The 14,399-nt window shown below is 45.8% G+C and overlaps 1 protein-coding gene across 1 annotated transcript in view; it reads left to right on the plus strand.

Moving 5' to 3' along the window:
- Window positions 1-630: 630 nt before the first annotated feature.
- LOC124712526 (GTPase-activating protein CdGAPr) overlaps window positions 631-14,399 on the plus strand; it is a 456,387-nt gene continuing 442,618 nt past the window's right edge. Inside the window, exon 1 of the mRNA XM_047242840.1 lies at window positions 631-703. Within this exon, the coding sequence (XP_047098796.1) occupies window positions 635-703 (69 nt within the window). The 5' untranslated portion in view covers window positions 631-634. The remainder of the gene's footprint in view (window positions 704-14,399) is intronic.

A 14,399-nucleotide genomic window follows, 5' to 3' on the forward strand; every position in this document is an offset into this window, starting at 1 on the left:
ACACTTAATTCGTGAGATATTTGGCCCTGACACGATCAATGGACCATATAAATATATACCAGCTCCCTCCACCCTGTTACACCCCAGGAACACAATTTTCCCTTAATACGAAGCTACTGCACTTAGATGTGGTATACACATTTAATACTCGTTTTTAACCCACCTCGTCTAAAGATAAACATTAATTTTATACCGTTAGAACAATATTTTTAATAATCTGCTGTTTTTTCCATCTCCTGAATGAAGAAACTTATTATTCCTAGAGAAAAAATGAACAGGAACTTTTTTGCAGGAAATTTAATGTAGTTTCATTTTGCACAGGGAAACATTTTCAGTAGAAACCGCAGTTTTCGAATTATTCGAGTAAAACATAAAAAAGTGACCTGAAAACCCGACCTCAAAACCCAACGCCACCCCAAAATTTACATCCCAACGGTCAGGATTTTTGGTATCTTGTGCAGGACGCACACTCCTAGCACTGTGCAAAGAAATGCGACTGCACGCTTTTTTTTCCCCCCCTCCTAATCGACCGACCTTGCCTTGGTGTTGGTTGAGTGGGCTGAGGGGTGGTAGCGTGTTGAGAGAACGGTTGCACTGAGGTGTGTTGCGTGTTGCAGGCGCCGCCGCTGGCAGCATGCCGGTGGAATCGTGCGGGCGGCGGGCGCGCGGCCTCGCAGACATCGCGCCGCAGTACGTCGCCAAGGTCAGTCGCCGACACTAGCACCGCTCTCTTCCTGGTCGCCCTGCACCTGCACAAGGTGCACCACTCTGCTTTGTAATAGAGGCAAACTGCACAAACATTTAGCCATCCCAACAAGTCCCGACTCTAGCGTCGTTAATGACCTCAGTTTGGCAAGGAAGTGCGTCCACAAGTTTCTTCAGGTATGCTCGCTGATGAATAGCTTGTCATTCCTACGTACCTAACTGCTGTTCCAAATAGTCGACAGACTTACTATGGGATTAATCTCGCGTGATTTGCAGTGCCAGTAGAGATTCGATATGCATGCAGCCGTGTGAACACGGTTGTCGTCATCTTGGAAAAATCCGAATCCGCACAAAACTCATCGTGAAGATACAGAAGAAAAGACAACACGATTTCACCGAAAATATTGAAATGAACTCGCTTGTTCATGCTCAGTCCAACCTGAACGAATGGGTCCAAGTCGCTGTACGAAAACCGCCTTCAAAACGACTCCGATCCACCGGTCTGAACTACACCCTCTTCACACTGTGAATTAAAGGCGTCATTGGGCCGTCGGTGCACCCGATGAGTTGCGTCATTTGCAAAGATACAAAACCGCGACTTGTCGGGCCACAGTACAGTCATCTGGTCAGCTGCTGGCCAGTTTGTGCTATTTGGCCTACAGACGATTTATCTACCTCGTTGGGAAATGGCACTGTGTAAGTTCCCCAACTCGGAATACATACTGCATGGACTTCCTTTCTCATTGTTTGTTCAGATACTGGTTGAGATGGACTTGAATTCACTGTCAGTAGTAATTCCCATCGGGTTTCAAACCGTTTTTAATTAATAGATAGTGATGCTCATCTCCGGTCCCTGTCGCTGAAGATAGTTTTATGACGAGTGCTCTTACACTATGTTTTATGGCTGGCAGTGATATACCATTCCTTGTAGATAAGTTGGACAGTCGACGTTGCAGCATCAGTAACTCGGGCAACTTCATTTACGTACAATGTGGTCATAACCAAGTTCAAACACGATGGCTCCTCTTGGTCATTCTGTCAGGTCTTCGCGTGGAACCGTCTTACTAGTGGTTGATTCCATACAGTTGACCTGCACGTAGACACCACTTCACTGCCATGACCTGCGTCATCTGTGGGGGGCCAGAGGAGTATCTGGTTTCAGTCGTAGATCATTAACATCGTTCTGAAGTCACAATTGTTATCTTTTAGGGGACAGAATGTGTGGGGAGGATCGCTAATTGTGTGTCCAGTGAGATGATTGAGACTTCATTTCAAATCGTATTTGCAGAAATGAATTAACTTCTATTTGAGTTTCACCTGAGGTACCATCGTTCCTTGGCATATGGTCTTGGCTCTCAGCAGAGTGACAGCTTGATCTGATTGTTTTTCCCTAGTTCACCTAAAATCAGCTCTTCGCGGAATCAGAATATATGCTACATCGTGGGCCCCGAATCTTCTGGGCTGGCTTAAGGAGCAGAGCTTTCCCTCTGACGTGTTCTCCTAGTACCATGGTGTTGGGAAAAATGGAAATAATCGTATGGCGTCAGTGGCCGTGAGTTCCCAGGCAGGAAGTTCGGCCGCAAAGTACAAGTCTTATTGAGTGCGACGCCGCATTGGGCGACTTGCGCGTCGACTATGGGGATGAAATGATGAGGACAGCACAACAGCCTCTCACTGAGGGGAGAAAATATCCCACCCCAGCCGGGAATCGAACTCGGGCCCCCGTGCGTGGCTTTCCAACGCGCTGACCGTTCAGCTATTGGATCGGACGTGGTGTTGGAAGCCCTGCCACAGGACAGCGCTATCCATAGACGCGCTGCTAGCCAGAGAAAGTTGAAGTCCAGTAAGAATGGCAACATTCTGAGTCAAAACCGAATCATTCGGCACGTCAGGTCTTGACTGGCTGAAAGCTGTATTTAAGTAATTCCGGGAATTGTTTGGATCTCACGAAAGGTGGGAGTCCGGCGGTAGCCATGCCGACTGATGGTAAGAAGCCTTTTGCCCCTGTGAAGACGCTGTGTAACGCACCATTCCCATTCCCGCCCTGTCTGCTTTCCAGACCTGTTTGCTGTTGTGGACACCAAGTCCGGTTTCTGGTTTCCAGGGGACGCGGACTGCTGTCCAGCCTGGACTTACTGGATTGTTATTTCCATAACCGAAGTAATGTGTTGCTGGCCCTGCTGTGTTCACTTAAGGGTGCGAAATTTTCACATTATGACAGATGGTTTCTATCTACCGTTGGAAATGAACTTTTGAAAAGTCCTCGCATGAAGCAGCATTTTGTTATTAGCAGGAGTAGGAAATAGCTGATAGAAATGCTTGCATTTTGCTTCTGGAGCTGATTGGTTGAAAAAGCAAAATGTTGAAACTAATTTCGTGGCGCTGTTCAGACCTCGTTAAATCGCAAGATACAGGGGAGGAAGTTTTGTGGTATATGGGGTGAATGTCATGTTTCAAGGTGTTTCTGACGTCGGTGGCCAGTGATCCTTAATGATCAGTTAAGTTACTTTTCAAATATGGAAAGCTTGCAAGAATCCGAAATGTTTTCTACCTCGACCTATCCGCGTAATAGAGGCTTCTAACGACATCGTGAAACCAGCTGCTAGGTGCTCCTGGATAAAAATAAAGAACTTGATGAAGATTGATTGGAGACAGTGAATTCCATTATTTCCTCGGAAATTTGTGTGTTTTTTGACCAGTGGACTTTGAACTGCACTACTGTTACATTGTTGTTGACATTATTGGCTGATGGTGGAAGTAGGCGGTATATGGTCAGCGGTGTAAATTTTCCAGTCGAGTGCTCGGATCTCGGTACCTTTCTTATAGGAAGTAGGTTACAACAGGTAATTGCTTAGTGGTATACGATGAAGAAACAGAGAAACTGCTACACCTGCCTAATATCGCGTGGGGGTCCCGCGGGCACGCAGAAATGCCGCAACACGACGTGGCATGGACTCGATTCATTTCTGAAGTAGTGTTTGATGGAATTGACACCATGAATACTGCAGGGATGTCCATAAATCCGTAAGAGTACGAGGGGGTGGAGATCTCATTGCAAGGCATCCCACACATACTCAGTAATGTTCATCTTTGGGGAGTTTGGTGGCCAGCGGAAGTGTTTGAACTCAGAAGAGTGTCCCTGGGACCACTCTGTAGCACTTCTGGCCATGTGGGTTGTCGCATTGTCCTGCTGGGATTACCCAAGTCCGTCGGGATCCACAATGGACATGACTGGATGCAGGTAATAAAACAGGATGCCTACGTACGTGTCACCTGTCAGACTCTTATCTAGGCGAATCAAGGGGTCCCATATCACTCCAAGTGCAAACGCCCCACACCATTACAGAGCCTCCACCAGCTTGAACAGTCCCCTACTGCCATGCAGGGCCCATGGAGTCATGAGGTTGTCTCCATAGTCGTACACTTCTATCCGCTCGATGCAATTTGAAACGAGACTCGTCCGACCGGGCAACATGTTTCGAGTCATCAACAGCCCAATGTGGGCGTTGACGGGCCCAGGCGAGACGTAAAGCTTTGTGTCGTGCAGTCATCAAGGGTACACGAGTGGGACTTCCGCTCCGAAAGCCCGTATCGATGATGTTTCGTTGAATGGTTCGCACGCTTGCTCTAGTTGATGGACCGCGCACTGAAATCTGCAGCAGTTTGCGGAAGGGTTGCACTTCTGTAACGTTGAACGATTCTTTTCAGTCGTCGTTGGTCCAGCTCTTGCAGGATCTTTTTCCGGCCGCAGTGATGTCGGAGATTTAATGTTTTACCGGATTCGTGATATTCACGGTACATTTGTGAAATGGCCGTACGGGAAAATCCCCATTTCATCGCTACCTCGGAGGTGCAGTGTCCCATTGCTCATTCGTCGACTATAACACCACTTTCGAACACAGTTAAATCTTTAACATGCCATTGTAGCAACAGTAATCGATCTAACAACTGCGCCAGACACTTGTTGTCCTATGTACGCGTTGCCGACCGCAGCGCCGTATTCTGCGTGTTTACATATTTCTGTGTTTGAATACGCATGCCTATACCACTTTCTTTGAGGCTTCAGTATAGAAGTAGTGACACCGTCTTATCGCAGAACAGGCCGAGGCTGGCGACCCTTGTTTAACCTGGTTGTAGTGGCGTGTTGTTGTTGAGAACTAATCAGTGACCCCCAACGAAGCTGTCCTTGTAGTCGGAGGAGCAGTACGTTTGTGTCGCGCGAAGATTGCGTGGATTGTGGTCGCGACCGCGACCTACCGAGGAGGGACGAAGGGCACTTTCCAGCTGGACGTGTATTAGGGAGGACGGCAGTTCGAATACTCGTGCAGCCATCCACATTTGATTTCTCTGTCGTTGCCGTGAATCATTGAAGCCAAATGTCGGCATGGTCTCCGTGAAAACGCACCTTGTCCTTCACCTGTCAGAGATGATGATCTCTCTCTCTCTCTCTCTCTCTCTCTCTCTCTCTCTAACGATCTCGTCGTCGACGGGACATTACACTCTAAACTACCCACTCCCTCTCACTCTGCAATACAGGCGATGTTTAAAACTGTTCCATGTTTCAGGAATCAGTAGTTAGTGATCCACAGTGAATGACAAAAATTAACCTACTAGTACAAACAGCTTAACGAGAATTCCGAAGTTCGTTCCGGTTGCTAGCGTAGAATTGTGATCAGTCGGTCTTTTCGAGTGTTGCTTAAAAGGTCATAATCAGCATTTGTTTCCGTGGAAAATTTGAAATGAGTAAGATCTGACATCAGGTGAAGCACATAAGCGAGCTGATGTATTTCTAAAACTTTTAAATTCTTTAATGTAATCTTTTAACTATCTTGATCGTAATAATACATTACTTTACAATTGATTACCAGTTTCCGATGCTAAACAATCGTCTTCAGATCTGTAAAAGTGACAAAAAGCAGAAAACTGCCTTAAGATTAAAATGACTGTTTGTATCTTCAAGAACATACTTTAATTCAGAGTAATGAACGGAAAGTAGCTAGCCCAAGTATGGAAACAGTCTATCTTGCGTGAGTGGTCTATTTTCGCTGCTTACCGCTCAGGACTTTGAAGTAATGTATGTTCTTGAAGTTGTAAAATTCATTTTAACCTAAAGGCAATTTTGGGTTTCTTCTTTCTTTTACAGATCTGAAGGTGGTCGTTTAGCAACCGAAACTAATAATTGTAAAATAATGTACATTATCAACCAACACATTTAAAATATTTAAGTTTTAGAAATTTGAAGCGTTCTCTCGATCTTCTTAGCTCTGAACTTCTATCTTGCTTTGTTAAAAAATGTGTGTGAAATCTTATGGGACTTGACTGCTAAGGTCATCAGTCCCTAAGCTTACAAACTAAATTATCCTGAGGACAAACACACACACACACACACACACACACACACACACACACACACACACACAGAGAGAGAGAGAGAGAGCCGCACAGTCCATGACTGCAGCACCTGAGACCGCTCGGCTAATCGCGCGCGGCTATCTTGTTTTGTCTGTGTGGCGGTTTTCGCGAAAGCTGCAAGGAACTCGTCAGCAGAAGTGTGTTGATTGTAAGCGGTGCACGTTTCTCAGCCTAGTGGTCAAATTTTCGACTATTTTTGAGTACAGCTGGTTGCCTATAGGGTATTTATCATCGCTGTTTGAACAGCCACTATTTTAGCCCTGCGCCTCGAGTCAGAGGGAAGCTAGCATTCTTATTAAGACTGATTCAAACGTGTAGCAGTGTCGATGGTTTGCAAATAAACTGTTGTTCTTGTCTAGTGTTGCAATACGTAGCATAACTGGTGTTGCGTTGTTCGTACTCTTCATCCAGTAATCATCATCAGGTTGACACCTGCAGGACACTTTTAACCTCTATATCGTCATTCCCTGCAGCTAGTCTCCAGACGTGAGATACATAAACATCAGGGCCTGAGACGGAGTGCTCAAGGTCTTTAAAGACCGTTGCAGCTAAACAATCGTATTACGGCTTTCTGTGAAGTAGCACATTTGTTAATGTACGATAGTTTTTAAGTACACTAAATAAAACTGTAATAGTATGTTTTTTTTGCACACGCGAGCCTTTTTCGGAATCATACCGACTCAACTAAATTATAACATGTTCACTTTCCTATTCCGCGTATTATACATCTCGAGTTCTTCCTTTAAAATCGACATATAATAAGAGAAAAATTTAGAGCTCAGTTCTCCCATGGAGTATTCCATAAAGTTTTTGTTGGAAATCTGCTTGCTACCCTTATTTGTCGTGATGCTAACCGTACAAGTAGCTGGAGCTCTGTTTCCATTGACACAGAAGCGAAGTAGGTGTGACTTATCCACCTAGATTTGTACACTACAGATTCGTTCTATTAAACTTTTTCAATCTATCTTGAGACTCTCAGCTCCAAGGAAATCAGTTAAAATTTTGTAATTGATTTGCAGTTGCTGAGCGTTCACGCATATACTTTGCCGTCATTGTGCCAACAGAGAAGGGCGAATTTCCATGACCGCCGCTTTTTGGGGAGTGTTAGCTCGCAGTAACAGGACCGTGGGCGTTCTCTGTTATTACAGAGGACACATCAACAGACGTGGGTTGAAAACAATGAAGAGAAAATCATGGAGCTTACTGCTGTAATCGATTTCTGGGAAAGGCCCCATTGTTCTGAATGAACGCCGTTATACCATTGAGGTGCGACGGTGAACGCATAATCATTCGACCGACTCTCTTCCACATTGTTACTCAGCTGCTGTTTCTAATTTCACGGGAAAAAAACCCAAAGTGTACTGTTGACAAATAAACGCTGAGAATAAGGATATTTATTGAAATACCTCAACAATGAAAAGATATCGGTTCGAGGTTTGTCATGGCGAATTGCGTAGATGCTGTGTCTTGGAAACCAATTGTAGCGAGTAAATAAAATCCAAAACGAAGTGGCAACAGAGAGTTACTATTCAGTGGTGAGTAGCATGTTGTCCAAACTCCATCATTTATCTCGCAAAATAACGCTAAGTTCTTAAAGCTATACGAGCAAATTCCGGCAGGTTCCTAGCAGATTAATAATGGAAGCTTTATCTATCGCGGTCAAGTGCTCTACTGACTGAGCCATTCAAGCATGACTCACAACCGGACGGCGTGGCCGAGCGGGTCTAGGCGCTTCAGTCTGGAACCGCGCGACCGCTTCGGTCGCAGGTTCGAATCCTGCCTCGGGTATGGATGTGTGTGATGTCCTTAGGTGGGTTAGGTTTAAGTAGTTCTAAGTTCTAGGGGACTGATGACCTCAGAAGTTAAGTCGCATAGTGCTCAGAGCCATTTGACCCATGACTCACAGCATTACTTCAGCCAATATCTCTTCTCCCACCGTCCAAACTTCACAGAACTTCTGGTGCGTACCTTACGAGACTACCAGTCCGGGAAGAACGGATCTGCGGATAAACAGCTTAACCACATCCTCGGCGATTGTTTCCTGAATGAATTTACAGTCTACAGCAGAACGTGCGCTGATTTGAAAATTAAAGTATTTCTTCGCAGTATCCTTTCTTCGACGAGAGCTAAAACAGTTTTATTGTACTAATTTGTGCACTTACAGACGCTACGAGCGTTGTGTGTGCACTTTTTCTGGCTACTGTGTGCGCCAGAGTCGATATGCAGGGGAAGTTTGTCGTTCTAAATGAGTGTGGTGGGAGAGGGCGACCTAAAGGATTGGCTCTTGGGCGAGTGATTTTTCCCAGCGTGGAGGCTGTTTTCAAGCACGTCCTGAGGAATGAACGCCTGACAAGTCCTGACAACGGGTGATATTTTGCAGCAGAGTGTTTAGCGCGAGCTGCACGCGGCTACTGAGTCTGGTTGACCGAAAGGCCTGAATGTCAAATCACTTCCTCGAGCGATGTGGAACTCGCGGAATCGAGGAGTCGACCGGCAGCCCCCGTCAGGTGGACAAGCTGTGTGCCGTCTGGGGGCTGAAGTGATGATTGGGGTTACGTGGTCTACATAGTTATTTCTTGCAGTACGAAAAATTGAGAGATTTCGGAAGTGCGTTACGGCGCGCGGCCTCGAATTTCGGGCTGAGCCATTCACTCAGCGAGTGTTGACATTCAGCAAGTGTGTAGACACTCCGTACGTAGATATCTCAAAATACGTTGGGGAGCTGAATAGTTATCTAGGCGGCGTTGTTTGGTGAACAAGACGGACTTGACGAGATTTTCATTGGAGCAAGTATATTGCATTCGTTTCTGTGAACATTTGAGTGGTTTTTTTTTTTTTTTTTTTATTCTTCTCTGTACAGATTTTGAAATGTATTCCCGCCTTATTGTTGTTAAGATTATCGGCGGAAGTTGCTGTGAGCCTGTGGGAGACGATGTGCAACACATCAGGGGATCAATCCAGTTCCGCCAATAAACGTTCCCAGTTATATCTGTGCAGCAGTGTGTCGCATAATTTATCTCGAGCGCCCGCATATCGACAAGAGTCGGTGGGTTCTGATCACGGACATGGATGCAACGTCGCCTGATGCCACGGGAGCGCCAACTGACGAAGGAAATGTTTCAGGCTACTCAAAAAACTAAAATCTGCTTGGCATATTTGACTCCTATTCGTTCCATTCATGTAGGATAGAAAACTTAATGTCTTCAAGTAATAAGACATCGTCGTAAAACTGAAATAAAAATTATTCGACCACTGCCTGTTTGGGCCTCGTCTGCACTGAAGCTAACAAAGCGGCCAGTGTGTACTTGCGCTTCTTTCATTAAATTCACCTTCCCCGTTGCTGTCACTCCCTGTTGAAGACCATCTACAAATTGATTAGTTATAATGTGAGCTGTAACAACAGCTTTTATTATAAAGTATAATACGTCATATTATGAACTTATACATATGTTGCTGTAGCATAGCTCATAGCAACATACGAAAAGTAATCTACTTAGCATATTTTCATATGCTTATGTCGTATGGTATTATTTTTTGGGGTAATTCTTCTGATTCAAAAAGGGTATTTTTGGCTCAAAAACGGACTATTGGAGGTATATGTGGTGTAAGTTCGAGAACCTCTTGTCGACCCCTATTCAATAGTCTGTGAATTCTGAGATTGCCCTCACAGTATATATTTTCTTTAATGTCGTTTGTTGTTAGCAATATTAGCCTATTCCCAAGAGTTAGCAGCTTTCACTCAGTTAATACTAGGCAGAAATCCAATCTACATGTGGAATGCACTTCCTTGACTCTTGTGCAGAAAGGAGTGCAGTATTCTGCTGCATCCATTTTCAATAAGCTACCACAAGAACTAAAAAATCTCAGCAGTAACCCAAACTCTTTTAAATCTAAACTAAAGAGTTTCCTCATGGCTCACTCCCCCTATTCTGTCGAGGAGCTCCTGGAAGAGCTAAAAACTTAAGGAAATTCCAGTGTTACATTGTTGATTTTCTTTATTTAAACTTACGATTTGTCACCTAAATATGTTTTTTTTATATTTCATTTTATCTGTTTCTACTATCGTGTTATAATTTCATGTATTGACTCGTTCCATGACCATGGAGACTTCTCCTTAATTTGGTCCCACGGAACAATAAATAAATAAATAAATAAATGGATACAACAAAATTTCGCGGCACAAATCGTTGTTCAGCGTCACGTCGTGACCCACCGGCTGCGAAAGGCTAATTAGCATTGTGCTTAGTGGGGAAAGGTGGATACCAAACATTAGAACATAAAGCTGGAGAGAATGGGGACACGGTAGTACCTTTATGGGTTAAGCATTGAAGCACTTGCGGAAATACTACGTTGGTAATTTTTTGGCTTGGACCCTCTACGTACAAGTACGTAAAACCGATTTTATTGTATCATGTGTTGTGTTTATTTTTTTTGTGTATTATCAGTGGCCTGAAATACACTACCCGACAATAAATACACAGAAGTCACGGTCAGATGCCAATGTAACTTCGTACACGTACATAGCATTGGCAGGTATGCACGAGGCCTGTTCAAAAATATTCCGGAACATCCGTAATTTCGCGTCGATGGTGTGTGAGCGAAATGCAGTTGGCGTCCCTGCACACGTCTGTGTTTACACATGTCTAACTGCGGGGAAGTTTCATTGATGTATGTCTGTTAGTTATTGTTTATTGCTGTATTGGGTAGAGCGTTGTATCACACCGTTTGCGAATTTCGGGATAGAGTTAGGAGCTTCACAGACACACACCAAATGATGCAGGAAGCCTACGGTGACGAGTGCTCAAGGCGTACTCTGTGCTACGAATGGTTAACACGGTTTAAAAATAGCCGCACGGAAGTTAAAAATGACCGTCGTTCAGAACGCCATTCGGCCTCTACCGACGACGCTCGTGTCAGAAACTTCAACGGAATTGTGCATGCAAATCGAAGACTGACTATCCGAGAGATTGGAGGAAAATTTAACATTTCAGTCGGGTCATATCATGAAATCCTGGCACATTTTGGAACGCATCGTTTTGCCGCCAAGTTCGTCCCACGGCTCGTGAGTCAAGACCGGAAAGACCTTAGCCTCGCAATCTGTGAAGAGCTTTTGCATTGCGCAAATGAGAACGACATGTTCCTTAAAAGAATCATAATTGGTTCGATCTTCACAATGGGTTGGGGAAAGGTTCTCCAAGACTCAAAAAAAAAGATCGTCAGGTCAGGTCAAATATCAAAGCCATGCTGATAGTTTTCTTTGACTTTAAACGATTACTTGATCATGAATTCGTGCCACAGGGACAAACAGTTAATGGATGTTACTATCGGGACGTGTTGCGACGCCTGCGAGGAAATGCGAGAAGGAAACGGCGTGAAATGTGGCGAGACAGCTCGTGGGCCTTGCGTCACGATAGCGAACCCGCACATCCATTCCTGTTAGTGCGTGACTATTGCAGAAATCACTTTCCTGCCTCATCCTCTGTAGAATGCTGTTCAAATTCACAAACATTTAATATACTCGTGGTTCGCGAATGGGTGTTAGTAACTTACTACACAGTTTGCATTGCGAGGCACTACCGATTTATTTGAAGCTGCCTCATAAAAGCACTACATCTTTTCCCCTGTTGGACTTGGCCACTGTTTCGTGACTGGTATATATTCCGCAATTCTTAATTTCTCGTCAATCTCCTTTTAAGTTTGGTTTGTTCATTTTGCTTCTCCCACCGTTCTGATAAATGAGCTGCCGTGAAATTACGTACGTAAACATATACTTGACTAGTCACGTTGGATTGATTGCGCGCAACCCGTTGTCAGTTTTGTGTGTGTGTGTGTGTGTGTGTGTGTGTGTGTGTGTGTGTGTGAACGAAATCTTACGGGAGGTAACTGCTAAGGTGGTCAGTCCCTAAGCTTACACACTACTTAACCTAAATTATGCTGAGGACAACACGCACACACAGCCATGCCCGAGGGAGGACTCGAACCACCGCTGGGACCAGCCGCGTTGTCAGTTGCAGCAGGCTGAGCGGGTCCTGTGAAGCTTGCCAGGTTAGCAGAAACGCAAGCTGGCGTGCTTTGACCACTGTGCTTCACTACGCGTGTACTCTCGTGTCTCGGGCGCGGCAAGGTCAGCCACTTTAATGTTTGCGACGGAGGTAGGTGCAGGCAGGCTGGAAGAATAATTTGTACACCTGTGGCAGGGGAGTTGAAGTTCTCACCGTGCCCTCGACATACTGGAAGCAGGATCTCTCACGCGGAGGTTCGCCGCGCCCGTCGCAACGCCCGCGTCGGAATTTCGGCGCCGTGACTGTGCCGCGGCGCCTCGAGGCTGTCTCCGGAGACGGGATGGGCGGCCGCGTCGGAAATACCGCGACGGGCCGCCGCGCGCCATCGACCTGCGAGCTGGCGGAAACAGGTCGCTGGCAGCCCACGCTGCCGGCTGCCGGCAGCCCACGCGCGCCGCGCCGGGCCCGCGGTTCGGACAGCCCGGCCCGGTGGATCGTTGATTCCGGCCCACTGTCTTCTGTCTTCGATCTGACGTCACCTCCCACTGTCTGCTATCACTGTGACAAACATCGAAGCGGGCATCCTGAACACGGTTCGTTCTAGCTATCTCTTTTGAAAAACAAAGTGACATGTATCTCGACGTAGCAGTGTCGGTCCCATCAGTACTTCCTAATTTGAAAGTGATTCTTGACGGTCTGCAAGATACGCGGCCGCATTTACCGTAGCATCTTTATTGCACTCCGAACGTTTTCGAACCACATATGCCCTTGAGAGAGATTGTAACAGGAATATTAACCGAGGTGAAACAAGGGTAATGGAATGTCGTGGAATCAAATCAGGCGATGCCGAGAGCATTAGATTACGAAATGAGCCAGTGAAAGTAAGTGAAGACTAGCTGTTGGGGCAGGAAAGTAACTGATAGTGCCCGAAGTACCGGGTGACCAAAAAGTCAGTATAAATTTGAAAACTGAATAAATCACGGAATAATGTAGATAGAGAGGTACAAATTGACACACATGCTTGGAATGACGTGAGGTTTTATTAGAATCAAAAAAATACAAAAGTTCAAAAAAGTCTGACAGATGGCGCTTCATCTGATCAGAATAGCAATAATTAGCATAACAAAGTAAGACAAAGCAAATATGATGTCCTTTACAGGAAGTGCTCAATATGTCCACCATCATTCCTCAACAATAGCTGTAGTCGAGGAATAATGTTGTGTACAGCACTGTAAAGCATGCCCGGAGTTATGGTGAGGCATTGGTGTCGGATGTTGTCTTTCAGCATCCCTAGAGATGTCGGTCGATCACGATACACTTGCGACTTCAGGTAACCCCAAAGCCAATAATCTCACGGACTGAGGTCTGGGGACCTGGGAGGCCAAGCATGACGAAACTGGCGGCTGAGCACACGGTCATCACCAAACGACGCCCACAAGAGATCTTTCACGCGTCTAGCAATATGGGGTGTAGCGCCATTCTCCATAAACATCGTACGTTCCAGCAGGTGTTTATCAGCCAGGCTGGGGATGATGCGATTCTGTAACATATCGGCGTACCTCTCACCCGCCACGGTAGCAGTTACAAAACCAGAATCACGCATTTCCCCCCCCCCCCCAAAAAAAGCCCGATAACGGGAGGTGTGGTAAATCCAACCCATACCGTGACTTTCTCGTCGTACAATGGAGTTTCCACGACAGTTCTAGGATTTTCGGTAGCCCAAATTCTGCAGTTGTGCCCGTTGACAGACCCTTTGAGCGTGAAATGAGCTTCGTCGGTGCACAACACGTTACTCAACCAATCGTCATCTTCCACCATCTTTTGAAACGCCCACACCGCAAATGCCCTCCGCTTCACTAAATCGCCAGGTAACAGTTCATGATGCCGGTGGATTTTGTACGTATGGCATCGGAGGGTACGCCTAAGTGCCAACCAAACAGTAGTGTATGGAATGCCGGTGCGACGTGCGACTGCACGAGCGCCGACTTCCCCGTGCATAGACGAACCCACTACAGTCTACATTTCTTCCTGAACTGTCTCAGCAGCATTACGGCTTGTGCTCGGTCGGCCACTACGGGGTCTTTCGTCTAAACAATCCGTGGCTTCAAACTTCGAAATCATTCTCGCCACAGCTGCATTTGTCAACGGACCTTTACCCGTTCGAATCCCCTTCCTATGGCGATAGGATCGTAACGTTGAACTAGCACATTCCCCATTCTGATAATAAAGCTTCACTAAAAGCGCCTTTTCAGGTTACGTCAACATACTGCGACTGCTGGC

Source organism: Schistocerca piceifrons, chromosome 8 (assembly GCF_021461385.2).
Source record: "Schistocerca piceifrons isolate TAMUIC-IGC-003096 chromosome 8, iqSchPice1.1, whole genome shotgun sequence".
NCBI lineage: Eukaryota > Metazoa > Arthropoda > Insecta > Orthoptera > Acrididae > Schistocerca > Schistocerca piceifrons.